The sequence below is a fragment of the Juglans regia genome, chromosome 1 (assembly GCF_001411555.2).
Source record: "Juglans regia cultivar Chandler chromosome 1, Walnut 2.0, whole genome shotgun sequence".
NCBI lineage: Eukaryota > Viridiplantae > Streptophyta > Magnoliopsida > Fagales > Juglandaceae > Juglans > Juglans regia.
The window spans coordinates 7,640,945-7,663,745 of NC_049901.1; the positions used below are offsets into that span (position 1 = coordinate 7,640,945).

Sequence of the window (22,801 nt, forward strand, 5' to 3'; positions counted from 1 at the left end):
GATGACAGGATAAATAGACTGTAATCGACGTACGTACTGGTTTAAATGAACCCACTTGTAGGCGTGCTCGATCTCTCAGTAATTCTTGCCCAATTGGCCTGGTCTTTTAAATGTCACCATTAACCAACGTCCTTGCTTCCTCCAGCTTTCTGCAAGAAAAATCAATACAGAACATAATGAATCGAGAAGATCAAAACTTCAAGCTTGCCCATGGGGGATAGGATCATTAAAAAGAGTATGTGAAAAAGGGAAGAGGAAGAAGCATTTTTGTTCAGCAAATCCATGTTGAAGATCACACAGCTTAAAAATGAAAACTCATGCAATAAATGCTTACATGACCTACTGCATGCATGGAACAAGATTTTGAGCCATAGATCAAGCTAATATGGCTTCTAATTGTCATATACTATGCCTAGTAACAGAAATCTATATATATATATATATATATATATATAAGGTTTGCAGACGTCAGAGCCAGGAATAAAGGGAAGATTCTAGAAAACTCTAAGGGCCCCCTCCCATTTTGCTTTTCGATGAAGTTAATGAAAATTCTTGTCGATCCTATGCAATCAATTCTAGTACTGTTAGTTTCTATAAATGGATATTAACTTGTGTTAATGTATCAAATGATATTGCTATACAAAAAACTCCAATCTACTCTTACCAACCAACGTTGGTTGTAGCTAGCAGCTTGAATGTTCTTCATATTTAATGTGTTAGATATGATTTGCATTTGAAACTGTTGTATTTATTAAAACAGAATTTATTGACCTGTCCTCTTGGTCCAATAGATCTAGCTTGTTGGATTTCTCATGTTTCTTTACTTTTTATTTCACTTCTATTAATATTGCACTTAGTATTATATAAACAAAACATAAGTGAATAATTAAGATCATGAGAGTGAAACTGTGAAACATGAGGGTATGCCCTTCTAGGGAGAGATTCTTAAAGAATGAATGAAAAAGGAAATGAAGTAATGATTTAAGAATTATTCCCTTCTTTTTCTTTTTTTCTTTAAAAAAGAGAGGAAAAAGGCTGAAAAGTGCACTCATCCCCCATCCACTTTGGAATTGGATCAGAATGCTTAAGGGAATGGAACAGAGGAGTGGATCCCATGATCTATTCCTTTCATTTCCTTTGAAGATGTCTTCCAAATTAGATATCGATTGTTCATTTTCTTCAATCCTTTCTATCCAAATAAGCTAAAATATAAAACAAACAAAAAACATTTTAGGAATATCACTATATTTATCTTAGTTATTTTAAACTAAGATATTTGGACTGGGATTGAAAGAATACACTGTATTTAGACTGTAATGGTCTTTTATTATCACTCTGGATTACAAAAATACAAAAAGAGAAAGTTCAAGATAATCTCAATGAGAATATATCCATTGCTTCATATGGAATTCAATTTTATATTTCGACTTGCTGTCTATATTGCTGGAATAAATCAATGACCAAACAAAAGACGATATCTCAGATTCTCAATAAAGATAAGGTTCACAATCTGGGGGGAGAGAGAGAGGGAGAGAGCATTATCGGTCAAAAGCTTGTGATGTGGACAATTAGAAACTTTTTACTTATTTATTTTTTAATTTTTCTTTTTGTTTTTATTTTTTATTGTGACATGTTGCACATTTTGATCGGTGATGATATATATATTAAGGGAAAAATGCTACTCTTTCCCGTTGGGGGATTCTGTTGGGATTTTTTATTATTATTTTATTTAATGATTAAAAAAATATTTTTTAATAATATTGTGAATTTTTTTAATATTTAAAAGTGTTAAAAAAATATATGTAAAAAAAACACACAAAATGCACTAATGAGAGCTCCCAGCAGGAGCTCCCGGCGGTAGCTGTAGAGCCACCCATTTTAAGTCTCATGTGGTGGCGAGGATTCCATTAATAGGTCTAATGGAGGGGGGTTGTAAAAAGATTAATCTATTATGGAGTTGGAAGTTACTCACATTGCTAATCTATTATTTTGTTCAGGGCAGATTTGAGTAATCTATATATGAAGTCTCTCCCTGGCGCAGGAGCATGAATCAAACTTGCTTTGCACGAAGCATGCAATAATGGTTGGTTTTGGCCAAAATATAAATATTGGTGGGAATGATGGGAAGCCATAGATTAAGCTAAATTGCAGATATAGTAGTCTTTATCTAATTAGGCGCGATATTCAGGCCAACAGCTGCTGCACTAATAGTTTTGTGTCTCGCTTAATTGCAGAGAAAGCTGGTAACTCGTTTAACTTGTGAACAAGATATTGCATGCTACTGGTATCTGATCTTCCCAAAACTTAAAAACACTTTCTGGAAGACACACATGACTTGTAACCAAGCAACCAGTTAAAGTTTCAAACCATCCAAGACTGCCATTAATTCAGCCATATTTATTAGTGCCCCTCCTGTAATGTCTAGAAAAACTAACCAAAAATCTCCCAGAAGCATCCTTTCAGGGAGAGTTTGTTCAAAGGTTTAAAAGCATCCTTACTGCATCCTTTCAGGGAGAGTTTGTTCAAAGGTTTAAAAGCATCCTTACTTCTTCTTCTTTTTTAAAGAAGGTATACAAACTTTACTCTTCCTTCCAAGGGTTAAGAAGGAACTGAAGCTTTGGACTACTAGTAGGTGTATTAAGAAGGAACTGAACTAGAATGTGTGTTTGATATAAAATCCCCGACCTCTGTTTTTTCTTCTTCTATTTTTTCAAATCAAAGGATGTCCAGCCACATAAATTCCATCCAGACAATTCTACACTGCCCAAGGACAAAGTACATTTTTTTTCATAAAAGAGATACTTATTTTAACAATAATAAAACATATCAGCTCATAGTGCACGACTGATGCATTCACGAGGATCAAAGACATCAGTTCCCACCACTACCACCAAAGAGGTACCCCAGCGAAGATCCACCACCAGGGGCAGAGTGAACTTTGGTTGAAGGCCGATCCTGCACTCACATTTGCAAACATTTTGAAAACATTATGATAATATTAGCATCTAGAGACTTAGAAGAGACCCTTGGCAATCAAACAGCGGCAAATAACTTGCGGCAGGCGACAGAACCATCAATATTCTTCAGGGGAAAAAACAAAAAGCAAAAGAAATGACATATAAGTACAATTACAAACTCCCTCTGAAATGTAAAGAATAGGATATCCTCCCGATTGATAAAAATTTTATAACAATAAAACTATTCTGGTGAAGTGTCAAGGGTGCATGTCGACTACATTCAGCTTTGCTTACAAAAGGAGAAAAAAAAAATTGCATTTAGAACACGCTAGCATGGTAACATAGCTAAGGGAGGAACTTGAGTGTGATTGGGTTAGGTGCATTTCTCCAACTTTAAATCAGGTGCAAGCACATTGGTTTTATATCTGCTACAGTATCAATATCATTACGAGGTGCTTGGACAAGTACTCACTAATTATTCAGCATGGTGCTTTGAACACCAACTCTGAACAAAAAATGCAACATTATTATACAAAGGAATACACCATAATCACCAAAAGGACTAAAGGGCATCAAGAACACATTGACACACTCGAATTCTTTCAGTTTCAAGATTGTCCACATCACATTAGCATATAAAGTCTCTATGACAATCCAAATTTGGAATTTATATACCTACAAGAATTGCTAATTCAGTGGATAGCTCAAGACAGAAGCAGAAAAACAAGCCAAGCTTAAAGGTGACCTGCAGTAATGATGCAGTTATTAGCACCAGTTCCCCCACCATCTTGTGCCATATCAAGCATATGGGAGTATCTGCAACCTACTCATGATCTATGAGGTGTATGATGATTATTATATTCATAATATGATCGAAAGGAATGAATGTGGGACTACAACGCAGCCAAACCAATTTATTACACTGTTTCTATTCCAAAAGAGAACAAAATTGTGCATACAGCAGTACATTAAATCAGATCATAGTCAGTGCAGATACTACTTGATCAGCCCCTTCCCCATATCTCACTAATGGGACAACTCTCAGGTTGGATCCAGTTTGGCACCTTTTAGATTTAGTGGATTTTATTCATCTAAGAGAACAAATGCAAAGAGTTGGAATCTGGTTTCGGGTTTGTTCGTATTGTAAATATACCAGTCTGAAGGCTAAAGTGCCCAAAAGAACTTGATGAGTTTATGGATTTAGGAAAAATTTAATGAGAAAATAGGCAAAGATGACTATTGAATATGATATGGTCTGAATGACCTTGACGCACTTGAATAGGATCATACCGTAATAAAGTTGCCACAGTTCTGCCCATCAGCCCGGGAGTAATTGTTTGTAAGATGCCCCTGAACACCTGCTGGAATCTGCTTATCGATTGGTTGTGAAGCAGCAGCAGTCTTTAGTGAAGGCCCATTTTTTGTTGCTGGCTCTTGGTTCTGAGCAACTTGGGTATTGTTAGTGGTCTCTCCTGTTCCAAATAGGTAACCCAAAGAACTCTGTCCACCGCCGGCACTGACACCCCGACCCATTTCCTCCCAATTTCAGTCAGATACTCTAAACTGATAAGAAAATTGAAATTTCAAAACACATACATAAGTGAATGCAAATATGAATAAAACATACAGAAAGCATCATAAATTATTCTTCATGAACTAGGTGAATTCACAACTTGTGCCTTCATTGACAGGAATGTCACAGACACACTTCAAGAGATAATGAGGTTCATTTCTTAATCAATTTAATAATATTATAAATCTTACAGGATTGGTCCATATCAGAATGTTGAGCACATCAAGCTACACTAGTAAGTGGGCACCAAAACTGGATGAGAAAACTAATCTTCTTTAGCACTTGCTACACGACCCATAGACTGGTCGGTAACTCCAAATAACCTTTGCCATCCTCACTTTTTCTTTGTGCAATTATTTCATCCCTTCAACCCGATTTCATGTGCTGAACACAGCAATTCAGGAGTTTTTTTTTTTTTTATTTTGACAGGTGATGGTAACAATCTCTATCCTAAGTTATAACTCATTTCCTTTTCCTCCAAATCTTTAAACCATCATTTGTTGCAAGGCAACCAAGTAAGACAGGACATCAAGATCTCATGGAGCTCCTGCCTTTATTAACTCCATTCTCAATACACAGCTTAGGAAGCCTCCTTTTCCTACGTTCTAAATACATGGACTTCAAATTTCATCCACACAAAATGCACATATAGTCTGGGTCATTCTCACTCTTTTTTTTTTTTTTTTATAAGTAAAAATATTATATATATATATATATATATCAAAGGGAGCAACCAAGTACACTGAATGTATACAAGAGAACACATTGCCCATAATAGAAAACCCCTAATAAACGAAAAAGCCTATGAAAAACAATCCAAAATACACCAAACCCGACCCCAACCCCTTGCTTTCCTTAGAACTAAAACTCTACCCAAAAACCCGACCCCAAACCCTAGTTTTACCGTCTTCACAACCCTCCCTTTAGACTTCCCTCTATAAGAGCTACCACTCTTAGCGTTGTAGTTGATTCTCAAAAAAAGACGTTGTAACTTCCTACTTTTTTTGAAACTTGATTTGGTTTCAAGCGCGTGGCTTGCCTCGATCGCAGTAATTAGTTCTTTAAATTGGTCTTCACATCCTCCATGTGAAATTCCCACGAACTGCTGAATCTCATTAACTTTAGGTAAAATCCAATTCGCTATTGAAGGAAGAGAGACCAGGGGATACACAAGGCATTCCTTTACACAAGGCACCAACGTCAAATCCATATTCAAATCCCGTACCTCCTCAGCAACTCCATTGGTTCTCTCCAATCGTATGACATCAAGTCCCTTCACCTCTGGTGACCTTTTATGTGCAACTTCAACGGGTCCCCTGGGTCATTCTCACTCTTTTCATAACCAAAACCAAAATAATGTAAACGGGACAATGAACTTTAGTTCAAACAGTATTTCCCTCTCTCCTAATCACATGAAAGAAGGTGACGCCAATGCCATGCGTTCAAGACGGGAAAATTCAAAATAATATAACCGGCCGGAGAAGTAAAATTCTGAAATCCCCCCTCATAATCACAGAACCAACTAACAATACAGCAAAATAATGCACATTCAAACCCAATTTATATAATCCCAACACAAGCTCATTAATAATAATCCCAACACACACACACACACAAAAAAAAAAACCAATAGATATCACGTAGAAGACAGTCAAGATAATGCATTAATCCATTAGCCTAGCACCGTAACCAAATTGCACAAAAATAAATCATTTACACAATGATGTATGTATACGTGTCGAATAAAAATCAGCAGAAATTATAAGAAAACGTGAAAGATGCAGCGAGAAAGCGTAATGAAATGGGATCTGAGCTTTGAAGCCTAAACAGGAAATGAGTGAAATGGATTTCGTACCTTCGGTTTTGGGACACCAAAACCTGAAGCGAAGCAAACAGAGAATGCGAAGCAAAATGCAAAGCAAACAAGTTGTAAATATAGTGGTTCTCATCGACGTTGATGTTATGTTTAGGTTGAAGTAGCAAAACATTGACGTGGTCAACGTCGGAGCTGGCATTGTCGGTTGAGAAACGTTTTCGCAAATTTATTAAAAATATTTCTTTTTTAACGGGACTCGTTTATAAAATATATATATATATTCATCATTTTTTTATTATTATTGTTATTAAAGATTAGATTTATAAATAAAATATAATAAATAATTTATAATCATCAATATCAAAAAATTAAAAAAAAAAAAAGTAAAAAATGAGTACCATTATTTATAAAAAAAAAAATTATTCTTTTTAATGGAACGCATTTTTTTATAAAGATAGTAAAACATTTATTAATTACCTGTCATTCTCTTTTCGGTTTGGTCAAAGGGGCCGATCTTGGTTGGCAAAGTCATGGAGCTCACGTGTGGTTTTTCAGAAGAAGTAACGATAGCATGAAGTCGATGTGATGCTGATTACCTATCAAACGCCACTGGATTTCAAATCCAATCGATCTAAATATAATTTCTGTTTTATTTTTCAAACTCAGAACAGTTTTTTGAAAATAGTGGAAATTGTGTAAATTGCTTTTGTTCTTATTTGTTACAAAAATCAAGATAAGATATATTAATGAAAATTATTTCAGAAATTATTTTGGTGTGAAGAATCTAGTTGAATATTAAAAGAGAGTTATGTTAAGTTCAACTGTTTTTGTATATTTCTTACATACTTTATTAATATGATTAATCAAAATAGTTATTTGATATTAAAAAAAATAACGTCTTCAATCATATTAGTGAAGTGCGTAAAAGAATATGCACGAGTGACTATACATAAAATTTTTGATTAAAAAAATTTGAGAAAATTTGAAAAGCTCCTGGATGCCAAACAAACACCTCTAGTTTAAAAGACCCAACTTCGTGGACACTGATGGGTGGGACCCTTGTGGTGTGCACTTTGCTTCTACGTTTATGGTTTCTAGTTGCTGGGGACAAAGGAAAGCCACGGGCGAGGACGGTAACTGAGAATACTTTTACCTGAAAAGCTGCAAAAACTCAAGCTCTCTCTTGCAGTGAAGTGTCCATGTTGTGTATGTCTCAAGAACCAGTGCACCAACTGATGTCTTGCTCATAAAGCTTTGGTGCGTAGCCGACGGGTTAGGTGCCATCTTATATCAATGACAACCAAAAGATTCAGGCCTGTTTGGTGGGGAGTTTAGGAAAAGGGGAAAAATAAAAGAAAAATAATCCAAATTAATGAACCCTACGTGGTCTCCATCTCAAACACCATCACGAAGCATTTAGCTGAATATAATTCGTTAAACCAAGATACTATTGTATTGATCGATCGATACATCAGTTTTTTTTTTTTTTGACCATTTTTATTCATTGAATAAGGTCCCAAGTTGGAAAATCCCATCCCAATCCCAAAAGATGTGGTTAATTTTATATTTTAATTACATATAAGCAGTACTCCAGAAGGATAAACGTGAACATATTTACGTTGAGGTGAAAGCACTACATAGAATTTTCTCAATGCTACGAGCATTTACATTATCACTAGAACTGCATAAATGAATGATGAATGAATCCGGTAGTTTTACCATATCATGTCAGCGGAGCCTTAGCAGGGATAAGTCTCTAGATGCCATCTAGCTACAAGACTGCTTTTAAATTGAGGGGATCTTTGAGATCTCTACCAATAATTTGTGTAGGGCTTGAGGCTTTGAGAAAAAGGGCGAGTGGTCAGCGCCTTTTATCCGAAAAACGCATTCTGGGGGGCTTGAGTTTATCATGCTCTGTTGGAGAGCGATGGGTATGGCATTGTCTTCAGGAGTCTCTATATAAAACCGCCTCACAGATCCGTACTTAATATCAGTAAGAGAGAGCTTCTCCAAAATTGGTGCAAAGGGCATTGGCCTCATTGAAACAGACGCCAAAGCAACATCCTGGAATGGGAGAAGCAGAAAGCGATCAGCAAGAATGCTAGAAAGTGAGCAAGTATGAAAAAAAATACAGACTCATGAGGGACAGTTTGCAACGTCAATAAGCCATTTCAAAATACGACGGCAAACTTTTGTAGAATGAAAACTACTTCAACGTTGAGCATGGACTAAATAGCACGGCACTATAGCAGCAAACTAAAGGTCATACTTCTATACAGTTGACTGGTAATACAGAAACAACTAGACAACCCTCTAAAACATCCATTTCAAAATCGCTAAAACATTAAAGCCAATTCCACATTCCCCATTAAAAATTCAATTTTTTTATGTTTTCCAATGGGTTCAATGTCCACGCCAGGCTTCCAGCACATATCAATGATTGCAAAGACCATGTCAATACAGGCTAAAGGGTGCTTTATTGTCTCTATCATCTTCAACTTAATAATGTCACTACATTGGCTAGTCCTTTATCAGCTTCATTAAGTTGGCAAGTCCTTTATAGGCTTTCACAAATGTCATGGAAACAACCTAATAGGAGCTATGAGGTACACAGCTAGATGATCTCAAGTCTTATATGTGAAGATCCAATCAAGACAACGCAAACTATGTGAGTGCCACATGCACCTTCACACACCTCTTCCCGATTGCATTTTGTGTATGTCAACATATCCATGTTCCTAACAAGCATTCAATAGAAGTCTCCCAAATTTCGCAATCATGCGTGACTAAATCAATTTACAAAGGATAAACACAACACAGTTTTCTTATCAATAATTTAACAAATTTGAAGTAAAATATACCTTGGCAGGACTTTGGTTGAATAGCAAATCTATCAACAATGATCTTTCTATATCAACAGCAGTTGGAGGCTGATCGTTCCCATTTGCATATAAAAATATCTGAGCTTGTCGCATTAGATCATTGGAACCTGCCTGCAATTTAATAATGTATTAGTCAATGTCAACCCCAACAATTGTTATACCTAACGTTTTCTCATTGAAAAATAGCATGTCCCCCTTTTATAGCCAAACTTATCATTAGAGGAATGCAAGGGTCAGACATTCGTTTAAGTTACGAAGAACCTGCACCTCTGGATTCACCGAGGTTCACCCCTCATGATGTCAGGCTCATAAGTTACGCACTGTATTCTGGGGCCAGAGCTAGTTCTAAACCCTAAGTTTTATTCTTGGGAGAGTCTCAAGTTTCACCGGGGTGTCATTTCATTCTATGAAGGTTTGAGTACAATATCAGAGCAAAAGCAATATTTTCTTCTGTCTGTGTGTGTGTGTGTGTGTGTTGGGGTGCTGGGGTGGAGAAGATATGCATATATATATTGGCAACCCTTGGAAGGGGGTTGCTTCAGTAAAGGGGACATATAAACAGCTCAAATTGCACAACACAAAATTCATCGTTTAATAGAAAGTAAACAATTCAAAAAATACAGATGTACTACAATGAAGGGAGAACCTGTTTGGAGAACATATCAAGAGTACTTTGTCCATTAGTCAGCATAGCTGCAGCAATAAAAACAGCCTTTGAGATTTTAGAAGGAAAAGACTCCATTGCATGTGATATACATGCACCACCAAAATCATGTCCCACCAAGATAACCTGCATAAATTTCAAAGCAATAAGAAAGTAAAAAAAAAAGAGAGATATATATTCGCAAAAAAATGCTCTACTAACTTATGATCCACTCAGAATATTATGGGGGATTAGCATATAATTTTCCATAACAAAAGAAATAAATTTCATCAGAAAAATTCACTATTCTAGTTGGCAAGTATAAATTAAGGGAAACCATCAAAAAAATTTATTAAGGTTTTTCAAACTAAGCACTGCAACATGTAAATCCCTATTGCTAATGCAGTAATATGACAAATATAAGAATCTTAACTCAAAAACTAAACAGCAAGTTCAAATACTTCTAGTATGAGCAAGCTGTATTGGTTCCATTCATCTCTCTCTCTTTCTCTCTCTCTCTCTCTCTCTCACACACACACACACACAATTTGAGTTTGGCAGTTTTGTTCATCTCATTTGGCAATGAGGAAGCCGAAGTCGCCAGCAAGAGGGAACCCTCAAATTGTTAATTTTTTCAGAGATTGTGTTACGTGAGCACACTGGTGGACATAAAAAAACAAATTAAACTAAAAAGAAATAGAAAGAACCTTCTCGCCTTCGGCAAGATTTTCAAGAAAATCAGTGAGTGGCTTCACGTATTGTGAAAGACTGGTAATGTTATTTGTATCATATGCATGAATCCCAGAACCAGTCAAGTCTATGGCAGATACTTTGAAACCACCTTCTTCTAGAAGTGCTATAGTTTTATACCAACACCAAGCACCAAAGCCACCTCCATGGACAAGGACAAAATGGTTGGTTTCTAGATCATCAAGCTTTATATCCTGTCAAACAGAGACAGTTTGGAATAAAAAGCAATTCAAAAATACTTATAAAAAATCAATTTAAAATTATGAACGCTGAGATAAAATAAAATAAAATAATTTAGCCAGATACCAACTCAAATCAGCAAGTGATTATATGCACAACTTTAAACTTAATTCCTATCATGTAAACATTGCCTCTAAACATAAATTGAACCACAAAAACTACTTTGTGTGCTCTAATACGTTACTAAGTCATTACGGAAAACGTATAACGTGGTTACACAAACGACCGTATATTTGTGTGTAGACTACCGTTGGTTTACACCACGATTATGTCTAAGGACTACCATGTCTAACAGAGTTCTTATTTGAGCATAAACAACAACTCATCATTTATGTTACTCACAAACGAAAGAGAAACCTTTCAATATATATCCATTCATTGCCTTCAGTTTTATCAGTTGCCACATTTACCTTGCACCACATGATATGCATGCAACCATTTTTATCACAAAGAAGAAAGTAGTTTTTGTCAATTTCCTTCAGTCTCGCTATAAAAAAGAAAATATCCAGAACAAAAAGGAGTGGAGTTACGTAATATATTGTTAATCATATATTGTTAATCATATTTTTTTTTTACTTATCAAAATATATATATATATTGTTAATCATATGCCAACAAAGCAGAGGGATGCAAATTAAATAGCATGGAGACTTAAATTCTGCACCAACTGTAATGACCTCCAATTTTCTATTTAAGACTCATTTTCAATGATTTTTAATTCATTAAAGAGTATCCAACGCACAAAAAGTAAAACGCCTCCAAAAAAATATTTCCAATACAAGCTTAAATATGGGCATCCCATACAGTCATAACTCAAGAATATGCTCAAAAATCAAAATAGTAGATCATATTCCAAAATATTATGACCATGGTTAAGAAAATTCATGACCTAGAGGACCGCATCTCCCAATTCATACGGTGACCTTGTAATCATTATTAAGATAGCACAAGAGATGCAACACATACATGATGTATAAAGATCTGCTGAGGCACATATATACATATAAACAAAAATGGCAAGCAACTATCGAAGCTAATCTTAGACCTCCACGTAATCATAATTATTCCCATACCGACCCCCAAAAAAAAAATCAAATGTCATAAACATCGTATCATCGATGAAACCACCATAGAAGAAAATTCACCACAACAACCGCAGTACAGCATCAATTCCATAAATAAAACTTCCATTTCGAGAAACCCAAGAACTCAAATAACAAAGAAACAGAAATCATACATCAACTTCAAAACTACTCCGAATTCCGACTATGTCATCCAATACGATAGCCTTCAGAATAGCAAGGGAAAAAAACACAAACCCGAACCTGATTAACAAGCTGGTGAGGCTGCAGCAGAGGATCAGTGAGTGACCGGGCCCTTGAGCTTGAACTCCGAGGCAGCTGGTTCTTCTTGGACTCCGAATTCGGGTACCGGAGCGAAGCAGATCGATCGAACGGGAGAGTACCGTTGTGTTGTTGTAAGATGATGGTGGCAGCGGCGAGGGCTTGCTCTTGAATTAAAGCGTCGTCCAATTTTTCTTTGCGCGACGATCGGATTCGGGTCCATCGGTTGCTTGAATTGGAGGACACTGCTGGCGGGTTAGCAATCCGTTTTGCTGGTTTCTTTCTGTTCACCGGCTTGGGTGAGAGGCAGGCGCAGAGGTTGCCCATTGGTGGTGCATGTAGGGTAACACAAGCACACGCAAACACACGCCAATAAACAGAGAAAGACGGAGATGGAGATGGAGATGGAGATGGAGACGGAGACGGAGACGGAGCTTTCGCAGGTGGGAACAAATGGCGGCGAAGTCAGAGCCTCAGAGGTCACGAGCAGAGCGTTATTTGGAAGAATACGGTACTCTTGGGGGTACTGAAGTGAGCGTGTTTATTTATGTTCGGTGAGAAAATGGATGACGAAGATGGCCTTGGTTTTGCCGTGAAACTTCGCTTCAAATTAGCCTTCCTCTTTGCACTTTTTGGTCAAATGACAAAGAGTCCCCAGGAAAAAACAAAATAAAAATAATAAAAATAATTATATTCATCAATTTATTCACTCACACTAACTTTTTTATCGACCATGAACGTATTTTTTATAAGGTATGAAAATTTTTTTATAAGTTGTGAGATGTGAAATAATAAATAGTGATTAATTAAAATTATTTTTTAATAATAATAATTTTTTTAATCCACAAAAGACTATTCTTAAACTGTTTTATAGTTATTTTATTTTCTTGAAACGTGTATCGTCAATGGGCAATGTTAGAGTTGATTTCCCACACTAGCGTACGAGACAGGGAATCCCAATAGAATGGAATTAGAACATCCTACGAAAACTAAACTACTTTTAGCATTCAAAAAACACGTTTTTGTGTTACAAATTAATATCAATGGTCAAACAGGAAGAATTTCATGATAATGACATTCTTCAAATTTCTTGGAGAGTAATATGAAATGGGAGACTTAAAATTATGCAAAAAAAAAAAAAAAGTTTAAGGAGGCAGATGAGGTCTCGTTTCTCCATATTTTTATTTAGAATAATTATACATACAACTGTAAAGTACGTAAACGCCACGTAATCGTTTTAAAAAAAAGTGATGTTTACTATTAAAAAATTAATTTTTTTCATGTGAGTCTTATATTTCATTCATTTTTTTTAAAATGATTATGCAGTAATTATATAATTTACAATTATAAATATATTTTTTCTTTTATTTATTTATTATCTTCATAACAAATAAATAGGATAAAAGGAAAGACAAAGCTCGTGATGTTTTTTTTTTTTTTTAGGTAGTTGAGTTGCATATGAAGTTGCTTCGTTGTTATGACCTTTAGTACTGTGAAGATCCTTCCCCTTAAAGGTTGCTGCTTTTGTTTAATTGCTTACGACTCTTTTTGCGTCTTTAGCTGATGGTGTGGTGTAAAGTAGTGGATGCAAATTGTTTTGCCCACTTTATACCATGTTGATTCCCAAAGCTTTTATTTTTAAATTTTGTTTATTTAAATATATTTTATATGACTATATTTTATTTATATAAACTTATAAATATTATATTTTTATTTAAAAACTTTTTTTTTCTCTTTTTCAACTTTTTAAACATATGACTACTCTGTTTTCTATTGACTGTGTAAGGATGCATTTGAAACATAAACTACTCTTAACTCATCTCAACTCATTATTACAACTTTTTCAAATCTCAACACAAAATATAATAAACAATTCAACTTTTTCAAATCTCAAAATAATAATAATATTAAAAAATAATATTCTAATAATATTTTATCATCTCAACTCAACTTAACTCAACTCACTTCAACATTCAAACTCACCCTAAATCTTTCATCTATTAGGCATTAATTTCTTAGATTATTATTTATTTTGTTATACTTTTCCCTTAATGGTTCTCATTTTCTTTTAGAAATTTGGTTTTGAGACTTTAGCTTTTCTATTTTTCAAGCGAGGCTAATCAATAAAATTGGAGTCCAGTTGGGCAATCGGTCAAGGTACGTGTCTTTATTAATCTGAAATGAAAATCCGGTAATGAGCTAGATTCAGGACCACTCCTTCTATTGCAACTGAATAGAATGCAGGCGGCATCATAGCAAAGAATATATATATATATATATATATAGATAGCATTGTACGCTCTGAATCTTGAAGATTTATATATATATATAGATAGCATTGTACGCTCTGAATCTTGAAGATTTATGCATTCGAGCATGTGGTTGCATGATATGCATGAGATCATCCTCTTGAGTCTTGCAGAGTAACATGTGAAAGTACAGCACATGAAAAACCGACCCAAAAAAAAAATGTGATCATCATCTGGCTGAACCCACGATGGTTGCAGAGGTGAACAAGCCCTGAAAAACTGTCCAACAGTCTCTTATTTTAAGCAGTTGATCCTTTTCAATTGTCATGTCAATGGCTTTTTGTTGTTGTTTATTCTTAAATATATACTTCTTCTGCCCTTTCATCTGTGTTCCAAATCTTATACGGAACTTTTACCAAATTAAAGTAATATCATGTATAATCATAAAATATGGAAGTGTATGTACAGTTATTTAAAAAAATAGTAAGATTTATTATTAAAAAATTATTATTTTTTATATAAATCTTGTATCTATTTATTTTTTTTAAAATGATTACACAACACTTACACACTCACGACTATAACTATAATTTTTCTTTGTTTAATACAAAATCTTTGTCAAATGAATTGAGATACAAATTAAAAATTAAATAAAATACTGTTTAAATATATTTTTTTAATATTATTTTTATTTTAAAAATTAAAAAAATTAAATTATTTATTTTATTTTATATACAAATTTAAAAAATTTATAATAATTAAATAAAATAAAATGAAATGAAATAAAAAAGATTACGAAAACAAATAAGATTACGTCATAAACTCCCTCTTTTTTTTTTTAATTTCCGTCCCTTCTTCTCCAACAAAGATGTTTAATACATTTGAATCCGCTCGCTGCAATCATGGTCACGACTGTTGGGTAATAATTCAACCGTGCAAATGAGAGATATGGACAAAAGATGTGCAGATATTATTATCCCATAAGTCACTCAAATGTTCTCGAGATTCTCTCTATAATGCGATCATCATGGCTTTTTTGGACATTAGAGTATCTCAAAATCCAATCAATAACGTTCCGTTTGATTAAGCAATTTAGATAAGATAAAATAATTTATAAAAAAAATATATTTCAATAATAAGATGAAACGAGATAGTTTTTAATTTTTGAGATTTGAAAAAAAGTATAGATCCCACTGTTAATTAGAGAGCTGAAAAGTGTACGGTTTATATACTGTTTACTGTTAGTTTTTACTGTTTATGCACTGTTTATATATTGTTCACTATTAGTTTTTATTGTTTATGCACTGTTTAATGTCAGTATTTACTGTTCATTGTCAATGTTCACTATTATGTTTTTAAAATTTAGAGATGAGAATATCTCATCTGAATTGGCTAACCAAACATGGCTTTAACAGTAAAATATTTTGAGTTAAAAATATTTTATTGAGTTTTGAGAAATAAGAGAAAATTATATTAATTTTATGAAATGGCGGGATATTAGTGGGTATCAAAATTAGATCAATGTTCGATATAAAACCTACCTTATTAAAAAAAAAAACCGTTAAAGTCCAGCCCATATTACAAGACAGAGAGATAGAGAGAGCCTGCTATGTAAAATTTGAGACCTGAGAGGATATAAAGTAGGGATTTGAAATATAAGGCTGGCGGCTGGGTAAACAGCCCAAGCTTAAATTGGACTGGGCTAGACTTCCAGAGTTAAAAAGGCCGGAACTATCCCGGCTTCACTTCTAACCAGGCCCTGCCTTTCCGAGTTCCAGCTTGGAGACATGTTTATCCTCGTTAGTAGAGTGAGACCCCAAAACGCACCCAGAAAAAACCTCATCGTACAGTCGTACTCCATCCGAGATTCCGAGTCTCAAAACTCTCAAAGGTGCGCTCACACCGCTTGGCTGCGACATTGAAAGTTTGAAACTATAAGGTCAGAACTCTCTCCCTCCCTTCCTCTCTCTCTCTCTCTCTACCAAAATATTTCTGCATCCATATTGTAGTTTCGCATACAAGACTTTTCATAGTTCGGACCCGATTTTTCCATAAAAAAAATTAGTTTTATTTAGATAAGCCCGTTTACAACCGTCCCTATGGCTTTCTTTTCATGAAATTTGGAACGGCTTTGTTTTCATGAAACTCGAAAGAAAAAAAATTATTTTTCTTTTTCCTTGGGTGTTCTATGCAACCACCCATAGTGTACTTGTTTGTTAGTTAATTTGTTTATCTTTGTTTTGAGATTTGCTGGGTGTTGATATCATTCCCGTTATCGTTTTCACTTTGTTGTTGGTAGATGATAAATTGGTATATATGTTGTTATTAATTGGATGTTATGTAAATGAGGTTAATCTGTTGAAATGGTTTTGTTTATATTGCGATATGCGCTTAAAAAGAATGGAGATTCAATAAGAACTATTTGAATCTCCCTACAACGTACTACCCTTGCACTTTGGCCGTTTTATGTTTTTTTCGATAATTAATGATACCTCTAAATTTTATTTTGTAACCCAAATACATATATAGAGGAAAACACCTAGCTAAAACGAGAAAATATGAATTCACTTGGTACTAGCATTGGATAATTTCGCTTCTTGGTATGAGCTCTCCAAAAATCTACCTTAGTTGCCATATTTGCAGCGCTTGAATGATTTTGGGCTGCGATTTAGGTCTTACTTATATTTTAGGATGTATTTTTTTTTTTAATTTCTTCCCCCTTTTAGAGTAGTGAAAACTGAAATCATATAATAATCCAGTAAAGAAAAACATTCTTACTTGTTAAAACAAAGAGAAACTTTAAATATAACTTATTTCACTTCCTAAGATTAAATTATTTCACTCTGGCAGGCAACATTTTGTGTACTAGATACTAAGTTGTATTTGTAGTTATTTGTATGTTATATGATCCTCAATTCTTATGAAATCTTGCTGTAGATATTTTATTGTGTGTTTGCTCATTTTTGTTTTTGTTTTGTTTACTATCATTTTTTTTTAAAATAGGGGCATTTCAATCAGTTTCAACCGGGGGTATTTCATGAATGAAGGATCCGATAACGCATGTGGAACCCAACCCAGTAATGCAACTAATAGAAAACGATCCTTACATGAAAGTTATAAAGTCTTCAGGAATTGTAACTCTTCTGCAATGGCCAAGAGTGAAGTGCAGGATACTGTCTCTGAAGAAAATCCATCAATCGGCACTCCCTTTGCAGGAATTGAACAAACAGGAATGGAAACAATCCAGCATCCTTTGGAACTGAATTTGGCGAGTAAAAAGAGAAAGAAAAAGATGAAAACTCAAAAGCTGTCAGAGGAAGGGTGTTTGACTAGCACAAATGATATGAGTACTATGTCAGCACTAAGTCTATCAGATGTAAGAAACAGTGGAGGAAAAGTTGTTTCACTGGGTACTGATGAAACTAGTTCCTTCTTTGCGACCAATTCTTCACGACATCTATTACATAACAATTCTAATAATTTAAGCAATGGAAACTCTTACTTGATGACCAAGAGTGAAGTGCAAGATACTGTCTTAGGAGGAGGCTCAACACTGTGCCTTTCCTTGGCTAGGACTGAACAGACTGGCATGGAAACAAGCCAAAAGCTTATGCAAGTGGATGTGGCATGTAGGAAGAAAAGGAATAGGAAAAGTCAGAAGAAGAAGTCTAAGGCACTGCAAAATAATGGACAAGGTCCAAAGCATCCAGATCAAGGCTGCATGATTAGCACTAATCATACAGACGTTGTGTCAGCACTGAGTCTATCAGATGAAAGAAACAGTGGGGGAAAAGTTGTTTCACTGTGTACTGATGAAACTAAATCCTTCTCTGTGACCAATTCTTCACGACATCTATTACATAACAATTCTAAGAACTTAAGCAATGGAAACTCTTACTTGATGACCAAGAGTGAAGTGCAAGATACTGTCTTAGGAGGAGGCTCAACACTGTGCCCTTCCTTGGCTAGGACTGAACAGATTGGCATGGAAACAAGCCAAAAGCTTATGCAAGTGGATGTGGCATGTAGGAAGAAAAGGAATAGGAAAAGTCAGAAGAAGAAGGCTAAGGCACTGCAAAATAACGGACAAGGTCCAAAACATCCAGATCAAGGGTGCATGACTAGCACTAATCATACAGATGTTGTGTCAGCACTGAGTCTATCAGATGGAAGAAACAGTGGAGGAAAAGTTGCTTCACTAGGTACTGATGAAACTAGTTCCTTCTTTGTGACCAATTCTTCACGACATCTATTACATAACAATTCTAATAATTTAAGCAATGGAAACTCTTACTTGATGACCAAGAGTGAAGTGCAAGATACTGTCTTAGGAGGAGGCTCAGCACTGTGCCCTTCCTTGGCTAGGACTGAACAGACTGGCATGGAAACAAGCCAAAATCTTATGCAAGTGGATGTGACACGTAGGAAGAAAAGGAATAGGAAAAGTCGGAAGAAGAAGGCTAAGGCACTGCAATATAACGGACAAGGTCCAAAGCATCCAGATCAAGGCTGCATGACTAGTTCTAATCATGCAGATGTTGTGTCAACACTGATTCTATCAGATGAAAGAAATGGTGAAAAAGTTGTTTCATTGGGTACTGATGAAACTAATTCTTTATGGGCAACCAATTATTCACAAAGTCTGTCACATGGCAATTATAAGGTCTTCAGCAATGCTACTTCTTCTTCAGTGGCCCAGAGTGAAGTGCAAGGTACCGTCCTAGGAGTAGATATAACGCTCCACCCTTCACTTGCTAGAATTGAACAAACAGGCATGGAAACAGCCAAAAATCCTGTGGAAGTGAATGTGTCGAGTAAAAAGAAATCAAGAAGTCTGAAGAAGAAACCTAAGGCACTGCAAATTAGCAGACAAATTGAAAAGCTACCAGAGGAAGTTTGTGTAACAAAAAATATGAATGCCATGTCCACACAAAGTCATCAGACGAATATTATGTCAGCAACGTGTCCCTTGGATGCAAGAATAGAAAAATCTATTTCATTGGGTCCTGATGCAACCAATTCTTTTCCAAGTCTGTCACATGAGAATCAAAAAGTCTTCACGAATGCTAATTCGTTTTCAATGAGCAAGAGTGAAGTAAAGGATATTATTCTAGGAGTGGGTTCAACAGTGTGCCCTTCTTTTTCTAGGATTGAAGAGGTGGGCAAAGAAACAACCCAAAATTCTGTGCACGTGATTCCAGCTAGTAAAAAGAAGAAAAAAAAGAGAAGTTGGAAGAAGTCTGACGCACTGCAAAATAGTAGTGAAGCTCAAACGCTCCCGGAGGAAAGTTGCCCATCTATTAGGAATCATATGAATATTATATCAACTCTAACTCCATCAGATGAGAGAAATAACTGCTCAGAGATTTCTCATATTCCTCTTTTGCGAGCACCAATTGGTCATCTGAGGAAGAAGCTTCTTATTCTTGATATAAACGGTCTGCTTGCGGATATAGTTCGTCCACCTCCAAAGAAATGCAAATCAGACATAAACATTGCAGGACGGGCAAGTGAGAAATGTCTTTTAACATGAGTAATGCTAGGTATAAGCCCCAAATAGACAAGTCCCGTGCAAGTTCTTTGTAAAAACGTGGGTCCCACTAAAAAAGAATTGCTCTTTATACACTTTTTCAATGTGGGGTCTACTTTTTTACAATGGCATGCGCGAGGCTTGTCTATTTGGGGCTTGTACAAATCATTTCTCTTTTAATATTGTTCACTCACAAGGTTCAATATACTTTCACCTTCAAAATTGAGTATTTTGCTCCTTGTTTTCAGTTTTCAAGAGGCCCTTCTATCTTGATTTCCTGACGTTCTGCTTTGAGAGATTTGAAGTTGGTGTGTGGTCCTCAAGATCCAAGTACTCTTCTATCAACGCTTACATTATGTCATTCATATATCTCTTTGTTTGATGTTAGTTTCTTCTAATTTAGATTTTCAAAAAACCAGCTTCCCCCCCCCCCCCCACCCCCCTCCCCCGCCCAAATAGCATGTGCCATTGTTGCCAGTCTGTATCATATACAGCATTAACTGCAATTGTTTATTGTTTTCTGAAGGAAAAATGTGGAAAAAGTGATTGACTATTTGATGGGAGATATGAAATACAAGCTGCTACTTTGTTGGGTATGCACTTTTCATTTTTTGTCCTTTGATTCTTCACAAGTTATGCCTTCTAATATGTCATTTCATGTAATTTTCCTGCCAATAAGTTTGTGTTAGTAGTTAAATAAATCTTTTTACAAGTCTGCCCGTGTAAATTCTAGGTCATTTTGGTGGGTAACTGCCCACTTAATTTGGTAAATTGGACTGCATGATCATTATGCAATGCAATCTTCTAATCTATAACTCTGCCAATAGGACTCGTATTCTTTTATTATCCCAGCATGTACTTCTTTTAAGATTTTTTTTTTTTAATGTCGGAGAACCTCTCCAAGGCAAGGCCCTTCGGACCCACCCCTACAGAGTAAACTCCGGTCCCGTGCACCGCACCCTCGGAAGTTTTCCTACATGGAACTGGTTAAATCGTTGGCTTTTCACCAATGGGTGTGGCCCCTAGAGATTGTTTGCACCCAAGGGGATTTTTTTTTTTTTAAGAAATTATCCCAGCATGTTAATGAGAGCAACTGGCAGTTGATTACCTGTAAAGGTTTTTTAATTAACTTATTTTTTATAAGTATATTTAGTGAAGTATTATTAACCGACAACAGCTCTAGCTCTGAGCCATTGCAGTAATTTTGCATACCTTCCTGGTCTATATTTTCAGGATCAATCTCACTGCACCGCTACAAAGTTCAGGACTCTCGAAGACAGGCATAAGCCTATTGTTTTTAAGGAGCTGAGGAGAATATGGGAAAAACACGACCCTAATCTCCCATGGGAGAAAGGAGACTATAACGAGTCAAATACATTGTTGTTGGATGATTCCCCGTATAAAGCCTTGGTTAATCCTGTATGTTAACCGTTTTTCCTTTTCCACTTTTTTTTTTGGGGGTGGTGGGGGAGGCTCATATTTAAATTCACGTGATATTTTGAAATTGTACCTAACTCATTCTTTTGGTCGTGTAAAACTTTCATTTTATAGCTTCACACTGCAATATTCCCTTATTCATACACGTTTCGGAAAAAGAGGGATAAGTCATTAGGTAAGATTGCTTTTGACTTGATCAGCTTGTCTTTTACTTCAACAGAAAATGTAGTATCCTATATTTGTAGCTTCAGTCTTCATATCTAATGGTGGTGCATGGTGATGCGCCTGGTGAGACTCCTGGCTGATATGCTGCTGCTGGGTTATGCTAGTTCCCTCTTCTGTTGATTACCCTACATCCATCTCAGTTGTTTGTCATCTTATAGCTGCGCACACAATGTGCAGTGTTGTGAAATTATTTTTTATTTTCTGTAAGGTATGGCAAATGATTAGTCAGTGTAATTCATGGCAGGTGCTGGTGGTGATCTAAGGGTTTATCTAGAGGGCTTAGCTGTGGCTGGAAACACCAAGAAGTATGTAGAGAAGAACCCATTTGGTCAAAGTCCTATCACTCAAAGAAGTAAATCTTGGGACTTTTACCAGACGGTTATCAGATCATTGGAATCCTTACCAACGACCGTATAACGTTTCTCCGTCTTGCCTTTAGTATGCATTGCTTATGTTTGGTGCTAATGCTAAAATTTTCTAATTGCCAATTTTGGGATCGCATGTATCGTGCTTTCATTATTTTGTGGAACACCCTTCCATGACATCGGTGACCAAGTAGAGCTGGTGAATCGATGATTCATAAAAATTACATTCTTTGTTTAGTGTAATGATTTCGTTGAATGTTGTAATTTTCTTTTTTACAAACTGGTTATTATAAGCATGTTTGAATTGCCTTCAAAGAGAGCCACTCCTGTTTCGGGAAATCATTATTAGATCCATTGTTGCTTTGTTTGGATTATAAAAAGGGAGACTCATTCAGATGACATACATGCCAATGAGCACCTGTGCTGGAAGGACCCTGTTTATTTTTACAATTGTCATTTGCCTTGTTGCTGTGTGCTTTTTATGGCATATTTGTAAAGAGAACGAGGAAAAGCACTGCTGAATTGCTCATTATAGGTTAGGGGTGACAATAAGTGACACGACCCGTTAACTCAACATGAACAAGACACGATAATAACGGATTTGGGTTTAGTCTTAATTGGTTTGGGTCAAAACGGGTTGACCCTTTAAGACACGATTGTTTAACAGGTTGACCTGTTATGAACTGTTAAGAAAGTTAAAGTTATAATTATATCCTTATACCTAAAAATAAAATTGTTGGGCTTTTAATTTCGATATTTTATTGTTTGGATTGTAATTTTGGACTTATAAT

At 35.5% G+C, this 22,801-nt stretch overlaps 3 protein-coding genes and 1 long non-coding RNA gene across 7 annotated transcripts; 2 read left to right on the forward strand and 2 right to left on the reverse strand.

Annotated features, from left to right (window-relative positions):
- The first annotated feature begins 2,257 nt into the window (after nt 1–2,257).
- On the forward strand, nt 2,258–2,917 carry LOC108988181. The gene is made up of 2 exons (XR_001995632.2): nt 2,258–2,480; nt 2,529–2,917. It is a non-coding gene; the product is annotated as an uncharacterized LOC108988181 (long non-coding RNA).
- On the reverse strand, nt 2,666–6,483 carry LOC108988180 (protein SPIRAL1-like 3). 2 transcript variants are annotated; one of them, XM_018961329.2, is made up of 3 exons: nt 6,386–6,483; nt 4,248–4,520; nt 2,666–2,955 (listed from the first exon to the last, which is right to left on the reverse strand). In XM_018961329.2, the coding sequence occupies exons 2-3, from the start codon at nt 4,488–4,490 to the stop codon at nt 2,872–2,874; spliced, it is 327 nt and encodes a 108-aa protein (XP_018816874.1). In that variant the 5' UTR covers nt 4,491–4,520; nt 6,386–6,483; the 3' UTR covers nt 2,666–2,871. The 2 variants fall into 2 exon arrangements, with proteins under 2 accessions (XP_018816874.1, XP_035543656.1); XM_035687763.1 differs by having other exon boundaries at nt 4,248–4,515; nt 6,386–6,454.
- A 1,620-nt stretch (nt 6,484–8,103) lies between these two features.
- On the reverse strand, nt 8,104–12,732 carry LOC108988179 (putative methylesterase 11, chloroplastic). The gene is made up of 5 exons (XM_018961328.2): nt 12,187–12,732; nt 10,579–10,815; nt 9,875–10,018; nt 9,208–9,339; nt 8,104–8,410 (listed from the first exon to the last, which is right to left on the reverse strand). The coding sequence occupies exons 1-5, from the start codon at nt 12,529–12,531 to the stop codon at nt 8,132–8,134; spliced, it is 1,137 nt and encodes a 378-aa protein (XP_018816873.1). The 5' UTR covers nt 12,532–12,732; the 3' UTR covers nt 8,104–8,131.
- A 3,543-nt stretch (nt 12,733–16,275) lies between these two features.
- On the forward strand, nt 16,276–22,394 carry LOC108988194. 3 transcript variants are annotated; one of them, XR_001995635.2, is made up of 7 exons: nt 16,276–16,392; nt 17,457–19,959; nt 20,232–20,313; nt 20,510–20,576; nt 21,217–21,402; nt 21,535–21,595; nt 21,890–22,394. XR_001995635.2 is itself a non-coding variant. In XM_018961349.2 (7 exons), the coding sequence occupies exons 2-7, from the start codon at nt 17,491–17,493 to the stop codon at nt 22,060–22,062; spliced, it is 3,042 nt and encodes a 1,013-aa protein (XP_018816894.1). In that variant the 5' UTR covers nt 16,276–16,392; nt 17,457–17,490; the 3' UTR covers nt 22,063–22,394. The 3 variants fall into 3 exon arrangements, 2 of the variants coding, with proteins under 2 accessions (XP_018816894.1, XP_018816895.1); XM_018961349.2 differs by having other exon boundaries at nt 17,457–19,963; XM_018961350.2 differs by lacking the exons at nt 20,510–20,576; nt 21,217–21,402; nt 21,535–21,595; nt 21,890–22,394 and having other exon boundaries at nt 20,232–20,314.
- Nucleotides 22,395–22,801: the final 407 nt, after the last annotated feature.

What these genes read in the sequence shown, in the direction of transcription:
- LOC108988180 (XM_018961329.2), bottom strand. Translation starts at nt 4,490, where the DNA reads ATGGGTCGGGGTGTCAGTGCCGGCGGTGGACAGAGTTCTTTGGGTTAC. An exon ending in ACTGTGGCAACTTTATTACG is followed by an intron (nt 2,956 to 4,247) that starts GTATGATCCTAT and finishes ATGTGAGTGCAG; the next exon opens with GATCGGCCTTCAACCAAAGT.
- LOC108988179 (XM_018961328.2), bottom strand. Translation starts at nt 12,531, where the DNA reads ATGGGCAACCTCTGCGCCTGCCTCTCACCCAAGCCGGTGAACAGAAAG. An exon ending in ATCTTGCCGAAGGCGAGAAG is followed by an intron (nt 10,019 to 10,578) that starts GTTCTTTCTATT and finishes AAATTTATGCAG; the next exon opens with GTTATCTTGGTGGGACATGA. An exon ending in TCAACCAAAGTCCTGCCAAG is followed by an intron (nt 8,411 to 9,207) that starts GTATATTTTACT and finishes CTCCCATTCCAG; the next exon opens with GATGTTGCTTTGGCGTCTGT.
- LOC108988194 (XM_018961349.2), top strand. Translation starts at nt 17,491, where the DNA reads ATGAATGAAGGATCCGATAACGCATGTGGAACCCAACCCAGTAATGCA. An exon ending in AAACATTGCAGGACGGGCAA is followed by an intron (nt 19,964 to 20,231) that starts GTGAGAAATGTC and finishes CCTTGTTTTCAG; the next exon opens with TTTTCAAGAGGCCCTTCTAT. An exon ending in ATAAAGCCTTGGTTAATCCT is followed by an intron (nt 21,403 to 21,534) that starts GTATGTTAACCG and finishes TTCATTTTATAG; the next exon opens with CTTCACACTGCAATATTCCC.